Source organism: Artemia sp. Qi Xiang Cuo, chromosome 6, assembly GCF_049724085.1.
Source record: "Artemia sp. Qi Xiang Cuo chromosome 6, ASM4972408v1, whole genome shotgun sequence".
NCBI classification, from domain to species: domain Eukaryota; kingdom Metazoa; phylum Arthropoda; class Branchiopoda; order Anostraca; family Artemiidae; genus Artemia; species Artemia sp. Qi Xiang Cuo.
The window spans coordinates 41,957,710-41,977,999 of record NC_142799.1 but is presented as its reverse complement, the minus strand read 5'-3'; the positions used below and the strand labels follow the sequence as shown (position 1 = coordinate 41,977,999).

The following is a 20,290-nucleotide window of genomic DNA, read 5'->3' as shown; positions in this document are numbered from 1 at the left end:
TATCATAGAAGAGCACTGGGGGTGAGGTGGCATACATCGGCACAAAGATTTATTCTCGATCCGAGGATCGAGGACCGGTAAAATTTGGGAAACGTGAAAACAGGTGAAAGAAAAATAGTGTTTGGGAGGGGCACAAACCCAAGGTGTCCCCAATCTTATGAACGTGTTTCAGAGGCAAAATAGAAAGAATCCCCTCAAGATTGATTCAAATAGCCTTTTCATATTTGTTAGTCTAAAAGGTTTCATGTAAAGTCGAATTTAAAACATTTTCTTTGACCCACCTCCCTGGATAATATTCTCTAACAACCCCTAAAGGTCAAGTCTGTGTGTACCTATAGTGAGGAGCCTACTGCTTCTGATATTATTCTAAATTTTATTTCGATTAGTTAACAATTTTCAGAGGGAAAGTAAATGAATTGCTAGTTTAGTACTAAATTTTTGGAGCCGCATTAACTTGAGGGTCTTGTGAAAATTAGGCGCAAAAATTATACAATTCAGTGCCAAAATCGAATTCGTATAAGGCCAAGTGCCATTTCAGCTCTAAGTAAAAGAGGACTCACAAACTTTTATTCTAGGAGCTCATTATTTTTCGCTTGTGTAAACTACCTCTGACTTCCTCTCTATACCGATTAAAAATAAATAAAAGTTTTTCGACTGAAAGTAAGGAGCAGCGTTAAAAACTAAAACAAACCAAAATTATTCCGTACATGAGGAGGACTACCCCTTCCTCGCCCCTCGCTTTTTACGTTAAGTCTTGGAGTTTTTTAAAATTCACTTTTCCCTCAAATTCAACGGCCCTTATGTTGGTGCAGTCTTTCTTAAAGAATTGTGACAAAAGTAGTGTAAAGAGTGAGGGTTGAGGAATGGGTTTATGATCTCATGTCTTTGGGTGGGGGGAAGGGCGTGTGAGGGGAGTTATTTGCCTTCCAATCTTTTTGGTCACTTGAAAAGAGCACTGGAACTTTTGATTTCCGTTCATATGAGCCCTCTTGCGATCTCCTTGGACCATTGGTTCAATTTTATCACCCCTTACAAAAAAAAACACGCATCCGTGATCTTTCTTCTGGCAAAAATACTAATTCCACATTTTTGTAGATAGGTGCTTGAAACCTCAACAGTAGGGTTCTCAGATATGCTGAATCTGATGGTGTGATTTTCATTAAGGTTGCTTAACTTTTTTGGGGTATTTCCCCCTTTTTCGAAAATCTGACAAGTTTTCTCAGGCTCGTAGCTATTGATGAGTAACATCAAAGTTGATGAATTTTATATATTTGGAATCAACATAAAAAACCAATTCTTTTGATGCATTTATTGGTATCAAAATTCTGTTTTTTATAGTTCTGGGTACCATTGGATCGAACCATTCCTTACTTACAGTTCGTTAGCACCAAGTGTTTGATATGGGGATTACTATAAATTATGTGAATTTGTCCCTTTATGGAATAAAGGTTATGCTGACTCTTGGATGTTTTAGCGGTTCCTTTTTATTACGGATGTGAGCATATTGTAACTTGATATTGTCTTTCCTTATTAATTGGAGTTGAGCTTTGACTCGGAGATAAACGCTTCTCTAATCTTTGTTTCGGTTTGCTGAATCGGAGCATCACAGAAATCTACTCTGGTTTCAACTTTGAGATAGAGCAGTAGAGCGAGTTTGGTTGTATCATAATTTGACGCTAGCTGATATAATTGATACGGTTTAAGTGGAAGTATGAAGTAGGCTATACAATAGTTGGGTTTGAAAAGTGGAACAGTTAGCAGTGCTGAAAATCTAAAGTGATGTTTCTTTTGTGTTACAATCTTCTGTTATTTACAAAAAAAATATAGCTGCATCGCTGTGTTTTTGTGATTAATCCTGAGCCATTCCCTTGGAGAGTGTTCTCCTTAGTTTGGAAAGTGCGTGATTTTCAGTTTTACATCATATCGTCGTATGGGCATCACACCTTAAATGTGAAAAGAAGAAAGCCGTATGATAAAAGCTTGAAAGTATTCTGTGTAGATTTGGCATTATCAACTTCACAATATAGCAGTTTTTACGCTTACCTTTCAATAAAATCGAACACGGATCAAGTGAATTTATTCCCATTTTTCATCAGGGAGAAAAAATAAGTTTCCCTATCTGCATCATACTGTGGCTCATAATTACTGCTTTCACATCTTTCGGATTTCAAATCCTTTTTTTTATTGATCATGCATTACTATAATGAAACGAAATTCTCTTGAGATGCAAAAATAAAATAGAGTCTTGGAATTTGGGTTTTTTGTAGTTTTCAAATTAATTCTCAAAGCGACTTCTCTATTTGTGGAATGGATCCCATTTACAGGTTACTTGATAGTTGATAGCCCAGTTAGAAAGATGAGAGCACTTCCTGCACAGCGGTTAAAAATTATATGCTTGAATTCAGTTTTGTTATTTTAAGCAGGAAAGAATTTAAAACCCCTCAAACATCTCCCTAGAGTCGTCATACCTGTTTAGATGAAGCCTGAAAAGTGTCCAGCTCGACAGGGTTTTATTTAAACCTTAATTAGGTGGGTAGAAGATTTATTATACTTTCCTGAGGGTGAAGATAGTGATCGATTTGCGCAAAGTTTGCAAAGCTTAAGAGCTTTGATTCAATCTGTATATCTGTTATACTTGATATAGGCTTGTGTATTTTTCATCAATCATGCTAAGGAGTAGAAGCTTAGATTTTTCCAGGATCAGAAGAAGAAAAAGTTCTAGATCTTCTAGTGTAAAGAGGTTAGTAATAATACTTGGCTTTTATTATTGAAAAACAACCATCTTACATTGATCCACAATTCAATCCCACCGCAATTCAACCCTTTTTTTTTAGATCTGTTTGGATACCTTCCTTAGTTGAGCTTTTAAAAGCGAAAAATGGGTGACTCCTCAAGTCATTGCAACAATTTAAGCATCTACAGCGTCCGTAAAAAAAAGAAGAATAAATAAAAGGAGGGGAAGCGTGTATTGCATATGTTGAGGATTTGCTGTTAATTAGTCGTTCTAAAGTCAGCATAATTAAAACGTGTAAGCTTGTTTCTACTTTGTTTGAGGATGCTGGCCTCGATTTAAGTACTGAAAAATTAGAAATGTAGGGGAGCTTGGGGTTGACTCGGACGTTTTTTTCTTTCTCAAAAATCTCATTAACTAACAAACATATCTGGGCGTTTCAAGCCCCACAATGTGTGTCCAGAAATTCCGTACCTATAAGAATTTTTCTCGATTTTTATCGTCGCTGGTTTTTTCTGAAACGGTTTAAAAACAAAACAAAAATCGTCCGAAACAACCCCGAATACGGGGTTGTTTCGGACTTGTCACGGGTTGCTTTGGACACCTCGTAATATAGTTATAAAACTTTCGATTATTATTAAACATCTTAATACAAAACTTCTTTAGCGAAAGTTAAACTTGGAAAAATCAAAGTTGAAGCCGAGAGCTTTCGCAGCTCTCTTTGTACCACCTGTCGAAACTGGGCAAGTAAGCTTCAACATAATATCATCTTTTGAAACAGAAACCTGGTCAAAAAATGAGGAAAAACGAACTTTGTCCCATTTTTTTTAGAAACACCACCTCCACGTCATCATCACCAATTTCTGCTACTCGTGCAACTTAAAAAACGTTTCCTTCCCTGATGACGAATATTACGAGCACAAAGTCATCAGCAGCTAGGATATCTACATTGAACAGATTGTCTGGTTTCGTTTCTTCAAGATATCAGAACTATCAGCCATGAATAGACATTCTTCTAGCTCATCCTCAATATCTTCACCCTGGTCAGCCACGCTCAGATTTCTTGCTTTCTTTAAAAGGGCGGCGATAACTTTCTTCTGAGATGTTTCTATTTTCTACCATTCGCTCTAGTTCTTCCTTTTCCGTTGTTTCTGTAAATATTCTAGTTCTTCCTCTTTGTTTTACTCCTGTAACCTTGACAATTGTAGGTGGCACACAGGGAAATTGTCTTAGTTGCTCGGGAGTTACGGAAAAGACTACAGAAGACTCTTGAGTTTCGTCAGCACCTTAGTCTGGCTCATGTGGATCTGGCTCAGCAAGCTGAGAATGGTTGTCCAGCAATTGATTATCTGTAACTGAAGCAGCAGAAAAATTGGCACGGCAGAAAGTGTCGCGGTTGAATGGCCACAGTCTGGGATTTCTAAAGCCAGCCACAATATTACTCATGCTAAACTTCTTGAGGTATGGAACACTATTTAGTTCTGTTACCTCCCATATGGAGATACGTTGGCCTGGATGAAGGTTCAACCACTCATTAAAGTTGCTTCTCAATGCTATTTAATGGTCTATAGACCGAAACACATCAAGGCTACAAGGGATACGAGCAGTGAGGTCGGGAAATATTTAATATTGCCTTATTTTCTTTGGAGTAGTTAACTACTTGGATGTCCAGGTGTCTCATGATTGTCCAGTAACAGTAAAATTTGGTTTATTTTCACGATTGGTATGCTTCACAAAATGTTTCATTGTCTTTAAAAAGGTTTAAGAATTAATCCAACCACTTGGATGAGCTAGCCCCAAAGCACTCAGGGGGCCTATTTTTCAGCATCTGTGGTTGGAGATTAACCCTTTAAAGACAAAACTGGAGGTATTTGGTTACCTGTCACACTAACAAAACAGACCATGGTTGCATTCCGAACACGATTTGCTGATGTCGTCTAGGCCACTTGCTTCTGGCCCTTCTTGGCAAGCACTCTAGGAGTAGGTAATACAGTTGGGACACCTGTTTCCTCGGTGTTCCAAATACGGTCCGGAGGGATTTGGTATTAAGTTTAGACTAGGGTAAGGTTATCAGATAATATCCCTACAACCACTTCGTTGAAACCACTTGCTTTAGCTTGACTTGTTGCCTCGGAGAATCTGACAGAAAGCCCACTGTTCCGCTTGAGGAATGCAGTCATCGAGAATATCTGTGAAATGTGTGTTCGGAAACTTTTGCGAAAAGTCGGCCGCTCGTCAATACTTGATCCTGATTTTTAGCAGATTTTTTTGTGAAAAACTGGATTTTACAATGGCAGTGTCCGAACCAACCCATTTCCGAATTAACCCCGAGCTCCCCTACTTGTATGATAAACCCCCTGCCGCGCAAGTTGCTCAGTCATTGATGCATTATAGAACCGTTTTTTTTTGTTAGTTTCTTTCAGCTTAGCATGAGACAAGACAAAGAGAAGTGACAGAATAAATGGAAAAAATATAATTTGGGTCATATATTTGCACATTAGGTGGGGCGGGGGGGGGGGTAAAGTATTTGGACAGTGTGAAGGTAGAAAACAATTCTTACTACATACTATGCAGAATAATTGTACCTAACACATTAGGCATGCAGACTCGCTATACTTTACCCCCACCACCTTATTTGCAAATATATAGCCCAAATTTTTTTCTAAGGTGTTATATTTTAACTTACTGTAGTATATTTCATTAGGATTGAGCGTCAGAGAAACATATTATATGAACATTAGGTAGGGCGTATATTATACAAGTACCATTGGAGTATTTAGTGTTTATCGCAAATCACTGAACTAACGATCTTATTTGTGGTTCTTTCTTAGTTATTAAAATGAAAAAAAAACAAGTTTCTAAATGAAAGTAAGGGGCACTGTTAAAACTTAAAATGAAAAGAAATTGTTCTGTATATAAGGGGGAAGCGCCCTTCTGAACCCCTCGCTCTTTAAGCTAGGTTTACCTTTTTTGTCATTTCTTTAAGAACGACTGCTCCAACGCAAGTGCCGTTGAATTGGAATAAGAAGTGTTTTTAAACAAGTTTTTATGTTGCTTCTTAGTTTCGTTTGAAAAAAACTTGCTTTTTTAATTTAATTTCTGATTGTTTTTTCAAATCATCCCCAGGCCTATCCAAGATGTGATGGGGGTTGCTACCCCCATAAATCCCCACTGCTTGCTATTAAATGTCATTACTTGTAAATTGATAGGCAACATCCTGGATTGGTAGGGTAAAAAGTGGCCTGAGGATTAGCACAATTTCTTTGGTGCTCAATTTCTTGTATTTAGTAAAAAAAAGTCCAAAGCGATCGATTCCATTTGAAAAAATGCACGGCAGAAGATTAGCTAAGATAAATTTGAAACATAGTCCAATTCGCGAATGAAAAAACATAGTTGCGAAAGTGTTTCCCCAGTTTTCCTAAACGGAGCCAATTTTTTCGGAATCGTGACTTTTGTTAAGAGTAACTTTAAACTTAACGAATTTTATATCTTCGCAATTATTAGATGATAATTTTCCTGATTGATAATCGATTGTAAATTTTACTTGGCTAAAGCAATAAAACAGTGTCCTGTTAGATTTTGAATTCTTGCAGATGCCATTAATGTACAGGATGCAAAAACTTGTATCTCTACTGTGGCTCTGCTGAATTTTATGGGTAAAACATTATTATTTTCCAAGAAAGATTTTCTCCAAATAATTAGTTAGACCTTTTTTGGAGCTGTCTTTTAGAGATGGCTCGATAGTATTAATGGAGACGCTTTCAAAGGCCTGAATCGATTTTCTTCTCTCCATTAAACTCATGGAAACCATTTAAATTTCAAACATTTTGGCGGTTTCAGATTTTTTTTTAAAGAAACGTTGCAAAGAGTTCCTCCTCTTTCATTTTATACGCATCATAAACATGGGCTAGATTATCTCTTCATTCTTTTTTCTTTTTTTGTATTGTGAAAGTAGAAAGTATTAGTTGCTTCCATTGTTTGTCTTAGTTTTCTTTTCAATGAAACAGTTCGAGTTGAAAGGAAGGCTGATGAACTGAAATATCTTTTTAATGTGGAGACAAATAAATTGGAGCACCAGTGAACGATGAGGGAGGTAATAGAGTAGCTTTACCTTCGCCTGTTCTCTTTCCAGGGACGTGAAAGGGGTTTCTGTTGCAAAAGGTGGACCACTGGTAATTTCATGAAAAGCGGTAGTACCGCGTGGTACTGTAATAAATGATTACAACCAGCTTGTAGCTCGTAAGATGACACAACATTTTATTTATAACCTCCAAAAAAAGTAATATGGAGAAGGAATTAAGACTACCCTATCTATATTACCTTTTCCATCAAATGACGAAATCAGGTTGGTCTTCAGTCTGTATTTCTCGGACCGTAGGTCTTTCTATATAGTTCTCTGTATTTGACTCGAATTATTAGCCAGATTTGATCTTTTTCAAAGGTAAGATTTAATTTCATAGAATGTTTCAAACTTTAAGGAGGCTCTAGACGGTCAATCATTTCGATCAAAAGCTTCCGTCAATCGATTGACTCAAGCATGATTTTGAGTTTTTGCCGCTTGCCGCTGTTTGCTGCTTGAGTCAAGCGCTGACGGTGATTGATAGAAAGTTTGAATGACTCAATCATTTTGATCAAAAGCAGTGTGTTAGATTAGCTTTGGTCAAGATTGAAGGGTTGATTAAAGCACACGTCAATCGATTGACGGAAACTTGATCAAAATGATTGACCCTCTAGGGCCTCCTTTACAAGTAATTAAAGAGTACAGGTAGGCCTAGGAGTTTGAAAAGATTCACCACTCACATAATGAAATGTCAGTTTTCAGGACGGGAGGGGGTGTGGGTTGAACTGACTTTACAAAGTTTCATAACAACACATTTATTTACGTTGTGGTAAACACAAAGAAGGAGTCGCTTGAACTAAACGACGATACAAGCCTGGAAAAGTAATGCTTAGCACACAGAGTTCTCTTCGAGATAGCTGCTCAAAACGATGGGCAATTCTTCTGGCTCTGTTGCCTTTAATGCAAGGCTTTTGAATCGGGAATATGATGACGGATATCTGAGGTGGTTTTCTGAAAGTGTTCTACGCAAATATATATTTTCGTAGACCAGCCGGATCATTAAAAATAATAAAAATAACGCCTGGTCCTTAATTAAAAGCAGTCGTGAATTCAAGTAGAGACCGTATAACAGCCTAACGAGAATAAACGTATAGGCGAGTTTTAGACTGGTTTTGAGTAAAAAACTAACTAAAAATCTTTGTCAAAATACGGTATCGTGACATGTTGAGATTTTATGGATTTTATTTTAGCATTCTGGAAAAAAAGGTTTTTGGGAACTTAGGAAGGGGTCTTTGAAGTAATTCATGCTTTTGCGGTTCTTGATTGAGCTCAGATTTTACTTTTGTGTGGTTATCTTTTGCATTTATATGCATTCGTTGGAAAAGAGGTACAAAAGTTCTTGGTAAAACATTGGCAAGGAAAATATTGCTTAGCAAAATATTGGATCCATCACCATTTTAAAGAATGAAAAACAGTGTTATTGACATGATGTGGTAAACATCAAAGTGCTTGAAAATCCATTTACAAATCTTAAAATCCGTGGTTGAAGCGAGATTAAACATTGTTTTCATTGTTATCTATCAATAAATATTGAGATTTGGGTTGAACAGCTCGTGATAACGAACTGTAAGGAGCGACTTAGGCTAATAGTAACCGAAACTAAAAAAAAGAATTTTGAAAGCAATTAATATATCGAAAGAATTGGTTCATTATGATAATTCCAAATAGGCCTATATTAACTTCGTCAAGTTTGAAGTTACCCATCAAAAGCTACCGACCTGAGAAAATTTGTCAGATTTTCGAAAAAGGAGAGAAACGCCCCAAGAAGGCAAGTGATCTTCGTGAATTTGCACCGTCAAATTCGGAATATTCAGAGAGTCTTATTGTATGGGTTTCAAGCTAGCACCTACCTACGAAAAGGTAGAATTTTGAATTTTTCCACGGATGCGTTTTTTCCCCAGGGGTGATCGTATCGAACTAATTATCTAAGAAGATTGGGAGAGGGCTTTTTAGAACGAAAGTTAAAGTTCTAGTGCCTGTTTTAGGTGGCCAAAAAGATTGCGTCAAGGGCAGGTGGAATTTTCTCCCTTTTATGGCACCGGTTAACGGTATTGCAACAAAGAGGACCAAGTTGCTATCGATTAAAAATTCTGAAATAGCCAATCGATTTAAATGTCTAGAAAACGGTATATTGAGTTTCCGAGTTGCAAAGGAATTAATGCTACACGGTTTTGCATTCGTTCCTGAAAAGTCACAAAGAAAAATGATTGATTGAAACATTTATTTATTGAAATTTATTTTATTTAACTGGGCTGATTTACTCGATTCTTTATAAGATTATGTTCTGTCACGTATAATCAGCTATTTTGAAGGAGGGGCTGGGGGTGATTTTGTAGGTGGGGGTGCCAGATGTCTTGAAGAGTTTATTTCAATGCCCAAATTTTCTGATTCTCCATGAACCTTCAGATAAATATAGAAAAGGGTTGGACGGAATTAATCTCTTATCTCCCTTCATTTAGGCTGAGCCCGAATATGAGTGCTGCAGGGTGATAGTTCCCTTCTTACTGCAGAAAAAGTCTACTTACATTTATTTTAAAGCTTCATTTGACTACACTGAGTCGCTTAACAGATTCATAAAATTGCATGAGTGATGTATAAGCGTGCATCGCCTATAATGAAGGAGAGCCATTCGTTTATTGTGTAGTCGGGAGGGGGTTTGCCAGGTGCGTCATAAAGTACATTTTAATTCTCAATTTTCTTAGCTCTAGTTGAGCCTTCGGAAAAACATGGAATGCGTTCTGGGGAAGGAGGGAGGGGAGGGTTGGAAATTGATGTCTTATCCCTGTTAGATATTTTATAAATATCTGAAAAATATAAGATATTTTGGTCTACGCCTTTATTATTGTTCTTGGGAGGTTGATAGGGGCGATTTTTTTTTTTGCAAGGATGAATATCATTCTCGAAGCATTGTTTTACGAATACTAAACTTGAATGCAAAAAATGAGAGTTGGAGGGAGAATAGTAGCACTACTTCACATTTAAGAAGGCCTTGGGTCACGCAGCTCGTGGTAGCAAACCAGTACCCTTGTCAATAAGAAACAAAACTTTAAAAAGTTTCGGTTACAATCTATACAAGAACAAGATACATTACTGCTACTACTTCTAACAACTTAATGCAGCACCAAGCCATCCGAGGCCAACGCAACTGCGCATGCTCCTCCTCTATCCCTATCGTCTTTTCAAAGCTTCCATATTTACATCCTCCCAACAAGTTCCACTTTCTATTAAATCCTTTCTTACGACCTCTTTCCACCCCATTTGTGGACGACAACTGCTTTTCGTTTGGACCTAGACAGATGGTCGAAAAGGACGATCTTTTGACAATCTGTTCTCCTTCGTCCGCAAAACGTCTTATAGCCATTTTAACCTTTTTCTCATTATAGCTCTGGAAAGCGACATAGAACCACATTTTTTGTATAGCTTACTGTTTGAAATAGGGTCAGTCAAACGGGTAGTCAAAACAGTCCGTAGACAATTCCCCTGGAAAATATTTAACAAACCCTCCTCCACCTTCTGAAGCGTCCACGTTTCAGAACCATGCTTGACCACTGTCATAATCTAAGTCTAGAAGACATAAAAACGCATGGGCCGTTGATATGGAATCAGAAGTATTGTTAAACCACAATCAAACTTAACATAAAGAGCGGGGGGTGGAAGGGACCCCTACCTCATATACGGAATAATTTCTGTTCGTTTTGAGTTTTAATGTCGCTCTCTACTTTCATTTGAGAAAACTTTTTTTTTATTATTTGACTAAAAACAGAATCGAAAATATTCTATTCACTTTTTGGTTCTGATATGTATCTTTAAAATTATAAGCCTTTGAAAATTTCTCGATAGGTAAATATTTTATTTGCGTTTTAGCTTGATTCTCTATTGATTTGTATACGACTGATTTGTATCTTATAGCTGTTTAAATATTTACGAAATTATCTAATAGGAAGCAGTAGTTCAAGTATAATCTTCCCATTCGAAAGGAAATGTCAGGTCGTGTTATGAAACTAAAATGGGCTCAGACCCTGAAAAGGCCGGGATTCCTTGCTCTAGCAGGAGAAAATTTAAAATTTTATTCTTTTCATTGAAGCTCTAGAATGTTGTACTGCTGTTACAGGGTAAATTCTTCTCACAAAGGAAAGCAAAGAAGGTTCTCTACTGTGATGGTGCTTTCACCTTGTTAAGTGAAGTCTTTTACTCTATCTTACGTAACGTACCTTGCACGGCCTTTCACTCCACACACTCGCTTTATGTTAAGATGTTTTTGCGCCATCAGGTTTGCGCAATCAGGGTTAACATAACATAAGGTTTGTTACTTATCTTAAGAAACTTGGAGTATTTATTTCGCGCTCTATTTGCACGTTAGGTTAATTAAAAAAAGTGTTTTTCTGACGACAGTAAAGAGTGTAGCGCTTTTCTTAAATCTTTACTAAACAAACGCAACGAAACAGGATACAAATTTGGGAAACCTGAAGGACATCAAAAGAATTTAAGATTTGTAACTATTCCAAAAAACTGTTTCATCCAAGATTCGAACCTAGGTTACCGCGAAATACACCGAAATGCCGTTACTGTTAAAGTACAAAATATTGACTAAAAATGTTTATATTATATTCTTTTTCTGTTCCCATTCATCCGTTTACTACGTGGTTCAAATTTGAGACAATAAGATAACATAGACCTCAAAGTACTAACACCACTTGATGTGGCCTTTTTTATGCAATTTTTCACTGTAAATCTACAAATTCACTCTGAAATGACCAATAACTTTGATTGAGTCTTTAAACATGTCTCTACGATGTTGCGATTGTCTTCCAGTTCCTGTGGTGCCAATTATGGGGAGGGGGAGACCAAGGGGCCTGTTCTCCCTAGTTTTTTGCCCTTTGCCTAGGTTTAAAAACGCTTTTTTCGTAATATTTTCATTGGAAAATGCCTTTTTTTTGTGTTTCCATTGAAAAACTGAAAAACTACAAATTTATCCGCCTCTAGATATTGACATAGTTTTTTTCCCCTCCCTACTAAATTTTTGTGTATTGACACCACGAGCCCGGCCTAGAGTAAGTTTAGCCACTAGAACAAGCCTAGTTCTGTTAGTCAGCCAACGATTTATGGAAAATATTAAGGGAGCTGGAAGGGGGAGCGCACAAGAGAGGGGAATATAAACCTCAGGCTCAGGGTTTTCGACCATAGAGATTATGATGGCACCGTTTTTAATCTTTTCAGCCCTCCCACTCAAGAAATGGAACCCAAGGTGCACTTTTTGTGTACCATTTGGCATTTTATGATGGCGTTATCAAGGCAAATCTACAAAGGAACTCTAGTTAATTCCTAAGCTCTACGTGTGCAATGATAAGGCACTACTCCGTTTGACATGCCCGAATTTGTATCTTTCTACATGATAACCTGATGCTAAACCAATGGTAGTGAAAGACTAAATTTTAGAATAGTGTTAGGTTATGGAGGTTAATTTAGTTTATCTGAAGATGAAGCAGTGCCTAGTTTTTGGCTTATCATCTTAATAATATTCAAAGTTATAGTATAACTAAATAATCCATTTTTTTTAGCACTTGAAATATTTTAGTTTTTGAAAATATGTAAGCAAACAAGTACGAAGTCACTGTTTATAGCCTTATCTAATATTCATTTCCTTAATATCTCATTGTTTACTGAATAGTGTTACAACACGTAGTAAAAAAAAATCAAAGAAGTTTTGATTCAAAGTTATGCGATTTGAATGTTTGTCTACTTTTTTGACTCTTAGTCACAATAATACAGCAACAGTCTTTTTCTTTTGTTTAAACACAAATTCAAACTAATCTATGTGTAGGAAAGAAGAAGAAATAAGCAATAAGCATCATTGAAAGAAGATTGTTGCCATCATTTAGCATTGATTGTCTGGCCTATATCAGAAACCTATATAAAGAATACCTGTTGAAATTTGTTATTTAGAGGTAGCTCATTGGCATAAAGATAAAGTTGTAAAGGTGGGAATAAGAATAAGAAACTATAATCCAATATTATAAATATCTAAAGAAGACTAACCTTACATAGTTTAGAAAACCTTATACAAAGTTTTAAGAGAAATTCTTAGGGGAAATCGGCTGTAATTGATTGCTATATTATTATATTTTGAGACAATAGATACCGAGAATCTTCGCTAATTGTGTTGCGGAGCAATACATCTGCATTCTCAGCTTGTTTTCTTTTCTTCTTGTGATCAGCGATTTGTAGCTCCGAAGTGGTAAGAGATACAATCTCAAAATTTTCTTGGTTATGGGAATCGTGAAAAGTGACAAAAAAGTTCCAGTGTAGCTTGTAAAATTTTCTGTAATTTTACAAAAAAAGCTTTACCTCCTGTTTTACATGGTGTCAAAACAAAACTATTTTAGGGGGGAAACTAAACTTTTTCAGAACAATTTTATTTCGTACTCCTGCCGAAGATTAAATTTTATCTCTGAACCGAACTGGGGAACAAAGTTCCGTATCTTTTCTAGATTTTTTGGAGATAAGTCTATCTCGAATGCCAAATTTTGATTTTTTAGGTTGTTTTCTGAAATTTTTCATTTGATTTTCAATTGAGTAGCACTATGAAAGATGACATGAACCTTTTTGTTATACAGAATTGCTTCGCTCACTGAGAAATAATTTTCAAAGTTGTAATGATGCATCAAAGTTTTTGATACCCTAGAGGTAACTTTTTTCCTAGGCAAAGCAGAATTTTTTCAGCGCGGATAATCAGACATTGATTTTCCAAAAAACTGGAGCTGATATTGGTTACACGAAAATAAGTACGACTTTTTCTGTTTAGAAGTTTGATTTTGCGACTTCTCTACATTTTATCTAAGTAAGATGTCCTAGCTTCGAAGCTAAACTTTTTAGACACAAAATAATTTTGAATGTTGATAGAACTTCATGTTATTTCTTTGTAAACCTAAGCACTGGTAAAGGTTAAGAATAGTGGCTCTCCATGAGGAAACAGGCTAGAACAAATAGAGAATATTTTTAGATTGCCAATTATATGCTCTTTTTAATGGTTTTGTGCGCGGTTTTGACAATTCATACCCAAATGCCCCTTCTATATAGTCTTAGGCTGTATACAAAACGAACATAAAATAGAAATTGTACCATAAGCTTTCGGTCAATTCTGTAATATCTTAAATCCTGATTTCGAAATATTGAAGTTCTGATTTTTTTTTCCTAAAGTCGCGATTTTGATGTTCATTATATTGTAGAAAAATAATGCCATGAAAGTAAGCTAGAATATATACACTCTTCTATATGTGAAAATAAATTGTACACTAAGAAATAATTTCTAAAGTTTTCATAGCACATCATGGGCACCCATAAACGAGGGCAGGGGGTGGTAGCCCTCCCTCCCCCCCCCCCCTGGCTGAATGACGCTGCCTTACATGTTGTTTTGAGATTTCTCTATACAACATTGGAAATGCCGATTAGACTAGGTAAATTAAACATGTGCTTCCCAAAAATTGTCAAAAACTGGAAAGTGTTTAAATACGTTTTGGGGGTCCAAAAGAACATTCCTGTAACTTTGCAGCAAATTCTGACTTCTGCTTATTTTTGAGGGTCAAAAACGGTCGAAATGTTTGTATTTTTTTAGTTTTTCAGTTTTAATGTTTAATCTTTATACACATTCCCGTTTAAATCTACAGAAAAAAGGTTGCGTGGCGTTCAGGGCTTTCACTATCCCCAAATTTTCGTCGGTTAATAATGCCAAGTAATGGTAATATGAAGAAAACGAATAAGTAACTTGTGTATGCTATGTAGCCCATAGCTATGTCCAGGCATTAGATGGGCTGATATAAAAATGAGACTGCAATAAATACTATATATGGAACATGCACGACCGGAGGGGTTGGGTTTAATCGGTGACTATATAGTAATTATGAGGTAACCAAAAGAATGGAAAGCATAGTAAACTTTCCATTGGGAAGGAGGTTTCCGGGGGATGAGATTTTAAGGGGAAATTTTACACTGGGGGATTTGCCAGAATTCCTACATAAAATTATTTTGTTTGTCTTAACTTTCTCTTCATCAACCCAATCTAACGCGTGGAGGTGTCAAGTGTAATTGTCTAGGGTAAATTTTTGACAGAATTGAATTGTCTAGACGATCTTTCCGTGAAGAAGGAGGATTTTTTCACTATATTTGAAGAACGCCTATCAAGTTTGTTCTTATTAAGTATTGACAGGGGAAGAGTACAAGAGCTCAATTTGCAAGAGCTGGCAAATTTTAAAAACAGAAGCGAAATCTACAATTTGCTTTTTCTTAAAAGTTTTAAATTTATGATTAAAAGATCATGTGTAAGTTTCTTTTCATGAGTTAATTGCTTTTTTTAAGATTTGGATAAATCCAAATCTTAGTTCCGTTTTTTTATTAACTCTTGTTTTTGAATTATCATAAGTTTCGAATTTGTAATAATTAAAAATTCGTGATTATGTTGCGGGCTCCAATTTCACTGATGTGGTTCACAACAGAGAATGTGACTAATATGGCAAATGTGATTTTTAGCGGAACCCACCAACGTTGGCAAAATTTTCTGCCGCCATTCTGTTTTTTGTTTCTGTTTTTCTTAGTTTTGAATGCAAGGCCAATATCTGAGTGTTTGCACAATATGTTTGTTTGTACAATAAGGTGCTCTCTAAGGAAAATAATAAGTATATATGGATATTCAAGGATATAAAGTATTTTTCATAGCCCCCTCCTTAAAATTCAGCTTGTGTGTGCCCATGTAACACATCGATTTCCTTGACATTCTATTGGTACTTTTTTTCTAGACAAGGAAGACTTTTTTTTCAACGCGGATTGGCAGGTCTTGATCCTGTAAGAACTGGAACTTAAATTGGTTTTACAGCAATAAAATTCTTTTTATGACTTCATTTTGAAGTTTCGATTCTGTGAATTCCCTGCATTTTGTTTAAGTAAAATGCCCTCCCTTCGAAGCGTAACTTTTTAGAAATCAAATATCTTTGAATACTGATAGAACTTTATATTATTTCTTTGACGATCTAAGGAGAATTTCAGTATCTCTTATAAATTTATGGGAAATAATGCCAGAAATCCTGATTTCTAAACAGAAGTTTTGGTTATTTTTTTCTAAAATTTTCGATTTTGGTAATTATCTTATTTTAGAGTCTTTAACGTTTGAACGTTTAATTTAAACGTTTAATAACGTGGAAAGTAAGCAAGAAGACATGCGTTCGTCTATATACGAAAATAAACCGTACACTAAGAAATAAAATTTTACACTTTGAACTGTTTCACGAATGTTTATTACCTGCAGTTAATATACGGCCTTAATGTAGGTAAAAAGGAAAACAATGTAGATACAGAGTTGAACGATTTCTTCGTACATACACAACTTATATGAGAAGTTCTCTAATTAGACGGTGACCTAACAAGTATCAAATTAGAACAATCATACCGTATCTGTGAACGTGATGGAGAACTTCAAAAAATTATTACCTGTGAGATATAAATGTGTGTGTTGCTCCACAACTGTCTAGCCCGCTGATAATTGCTCTAACAAGAACAAAAAAGGAGTTTGTAAATTGGATTGGTATACGATTATCTACATCAAGCAAATGATACATACCAGCAGAACGTTCATTTGAAGGAATCATATAAGAGTCAAATTGAATGTGATCAAAGTCAGAATACAATTCCTAAATTCATTGAGATTTTTGTTGAAATTAATCTTTAAAATGATTAATCTTTTCTTCCAGGCCTCCGTCTTATAAAACCGGGGAATTTAAACTGAAAACTGGAGTTATGGATAGTGGCCCGGTAGCCGCTTCTAGGAGAAGGCTAGAGGACATCGACAAGAGGTTTACTTCTCAGGTTGGTCGCCCTCCCCTCAAAATCCTTCCATTTTGTTCTGTTCTTTTTCTAATTTGTGTGATTCTTGGAAGAAAGACTGAACAGGGTATACGTCAATGTGCACTCAGTCAAGAGCGACGCGCGTTATTTAGTAAACAAAATTTATAAATAACTGTTACGGGAAGAATATAGTTAACATTTTGTAATTTTTACGCAAATTTCAAAGCCTTTCAAAATATTCGAACTGAAAATTGTATTGGTAATGCCAGTGCAAATAAATAAGCCTTCCATTGTCAAGGATTCTGAAAGAAAATCTTGTAATCACGTGGCTCTTGTGCATTTATCTATGAAGTATTAGGCCATGCCTTAATTCAGGGCCATGCCTTTTATTTCTAAGTTTTAATGTCGCTCTTAAATTTTGGTTAAAGCAGAAAACTTATTTCTTGTTAATACTATACGGGAACGTTTGAATCGAACCTTAATAGCTTCACTTAATTGTCTGGAAATATTGTTTCTTCCCCCTGTACTTACTAGCTTTGTTAGTTGAATTTATGTGCTGAGTCTCTTGGAATTGAATCAAGAAAATTTTTAAGTAAGCTTGGATGTACGAAAGGTAATTGCCTAAGTTTTCATTTTCTATAATCTGTGGATGTTAGAAAATTTTGTACAAAACTTAAAAACAAATATATATATATATATATATATATATATATATATATATATATATATATATATATATATATATATATATATATATATATATATATATATATATATATATATATATATATATATATATATATATATATATATATATATATATATATATATATATATAGAAAAAACTGTTATTGTATAAACGGTAATTGCTGCATCCCAAAATTAAGAACAGTGCTTCATTCAAATGCCTGGTTTTCTTACCGTTATTTTTCTGAACTTTTGGCTTGTGTGGTTACTGTTAATTGTATTTGCTCTTTAACATCCAATTTTGTTATGATTCTAATTTTTATTAGTAGCAATTGCTCTAGCTGTTGCTGATAACTGCAGGATGCCCGTAATATATATATTAAAAAAAAAACAAAAAAAAACAAGCTTTTTTTCAACTGAAAGTAAGAAGCACCATTAAAACTTAAAGCGAACAGAAATTATTACGTATATTAGGGGGTTCGCCATATATATATATATATATATATATATATATATATATATATATATATATATATATATATATATATATATATATATATATATATATATATATATATATATATATATATATATATATATATATATATATATATAAATAGGCGAAACCCCTAATATACGTAATAATTTCAGTTCGCTTTAAGTTTTAATGGTGCTTCTTACTTTCAGTTGAAAAAAAGCTATATATATATATATACATACATACATATATATATATATATATATATATATATATATATATATATATTTATATATATTTTATATATATTTTATATATATTTATATACATATATATATATATATATATATATATATATATATATATATATATATATATATATATATATATATATATATATATATATATATATATATATATATATATATATATATATATATATATATATATATATATATATATATATATATATATATATATATATATACCTGTAATTCAGAAGATAAATTTTAGAGTCTATAGTAACCTACGTTAGAACTATTTACAAGTTTCTCCTAACAATTTAATGATTTCCGGACGGTTTTGACATTATACCCTTTGATTTTCACATAGTTTCCATATTTCTTGATTTTGATATGAGTTTGACCTTCCCACCAAAACGAGGGCCCCCAAAATCCATCACGACATGAGCTTGCATTTTATGTCTAATAGCTTAAGTAATCCTGCAGTCGTCCCTTGTGCTCCTGTCAAACATCCTTCTGTTTCTGTAAAACTAAGTGGGCACGTTTTTGTAGAAAACAATCTGACCCAGCAAACCCTTCAAACTCAAAACGAGCAGAAATTAACATGAGTAGGGCTCAAAATTCCCTATGCCTTCCCAAGGCCAGAATATAATTTGCGCTTTACTGAAAAAATATAAATGTTTTTACTTTCATAATTTTAATAAATCAAATAATATTGACGTTTTGATTACTAGATATCAGTATATGTATATTAAACTGACAATTCACATTCATTTGTATTTTTTTCAGTAAGGTGTAAATTATGTTCTGGCCTTGGGAAGGCATAGAGGTTTTCAGCCCTACTCGTGTTAATTTCTGTTCGTTTTGGGTTTCATTTAATTATCGATGCTTATTTGTCGTAGTTTCACACTAGGTAGATTATTTCATTTTATTTTTGCTCATTTTTGGTTTAATGGAGTTCTTTACTTTTCTTTGAAAACCTTATTTTGTGGAAAAAGCTTTTTTAATTAATTTCTGTTCGTTTTATATTGACATAGTCTTTCTTTTCAGGGAAAAAGAAAATAATACTTTAAATTTTTTCTTTTTTTTAAGACCTTATAGTTTGGCATGCTATTTGTATGCTGGAGAAACATTTTCAGCAATTCTTAACAACATACACCCTTTTAAAATATCTGGACACAAATCGTAGTGTTTAACTTAGTTTCATACCTCCTCTAGTTGACCTGAAATAGAAAACTTGATACCATTCGCAAAAAAAATCTGTTTACTTTCTTTGATAGCTTGGATACACTTACGCTATTTTGATTTTGTTAAATTTTGAGAGCAGAAGTAGCCCCGAAAGTTTGAACGTAATATCCTCAGTCGTTCTTGAGGTACTGCTGAGATGCCTTATTGGGAATAAGCATTAACAGAGTGCATTTTGATTTAATCTTAAGGCAACAGTTAGTTTTTAATCATAATGAACAAATGAGAAAGTGGGCATGGGAGGGGGACTATCTACCCTCCAATCACTTTCAACTGTTAAAAAAGGTATTAGCACTTTCTATTTTCGATCAAACAAGCCTTTTTTGAAATTTCTACGACAACTCGCTTGTTACGAAGTCTACTGGTCTAAAAAAAAAAGAAGTAATAATAATAATACATTGTACCGAGATCGCTCTTTACTATAAAAATGTCAAGCCTTCCAATCACTTTCGACAATTAAATAGGGCTTTACCCGTTTCAATTTCAAATCAAATGAGCCCTTTTTGAAGTTTCTACGACAACTTTTTCTATAAAAACCTCAAATGCCCCCGGGCATAACTTATAACCCTTGCTCTGAGGGATTTGGGGAGGAGGGGGGCTTGTTTTCCACAAAGCCATAATTTCCAGAACTTTCAATTACGTAGAAAATAATGGCTATCTCAAAACTGATTGTATGTGTTTAGGGAAATGGTGGGCGTGAGTGGGGGGCTAGTTCCCTCCAATTACTTTCGACTATTAATAAGGGCACTAGCCATTTCGAATAAGCCATTTTTGAAGTTTCTACGACAATGCCTTCTATAAAAACTTTATATACCCCCAGGGCATAACTTAAAACCCTTGCCCTGAATGCTGTGAGGGGAGTGTCCTCCTCAGAAAAATATTTTCTATCTGGAAATCAACTACGTTGAACAAAATGGCCATCTCAAATTGTTGATTGGATGTGTTGGGGAAGTGGT

The 20,290-nt window shown here is 34.8% G+C and overlaps 1 protein-coding gene across 3 annotated transcripts in view; it reads left to right on the top strand.

Annotated features, from left to right (window-relative positions):
• CdGAPr (GTPase-activating protein CdGAPr) overlaps positions 1-20,290 on the top strand; it is a 286,444-nt gene that overhangs the window by 15,675 nt on the left and 250,479 nt on the right. For 2 of the 3 annotated variants that reach the window (XM_089090758.1, XM_089090757.1), the window contains one exon: positions 16,589-16,703. In XM_089090758.1, the coding sequence (XP_088946884.1) occupies positions 16,635-16,703 (69 nt within the window). In that variant the 5' untranslated portion in view covers positions 16,589-16,634. Of the gene's footprint in view, positions 1-1,626; positions 2,741-16,588; positions 16,704-20,290 lie in introns of those variants that run through there. The other variant, XM_089090756.1, reaches the window with a different exon arrangement.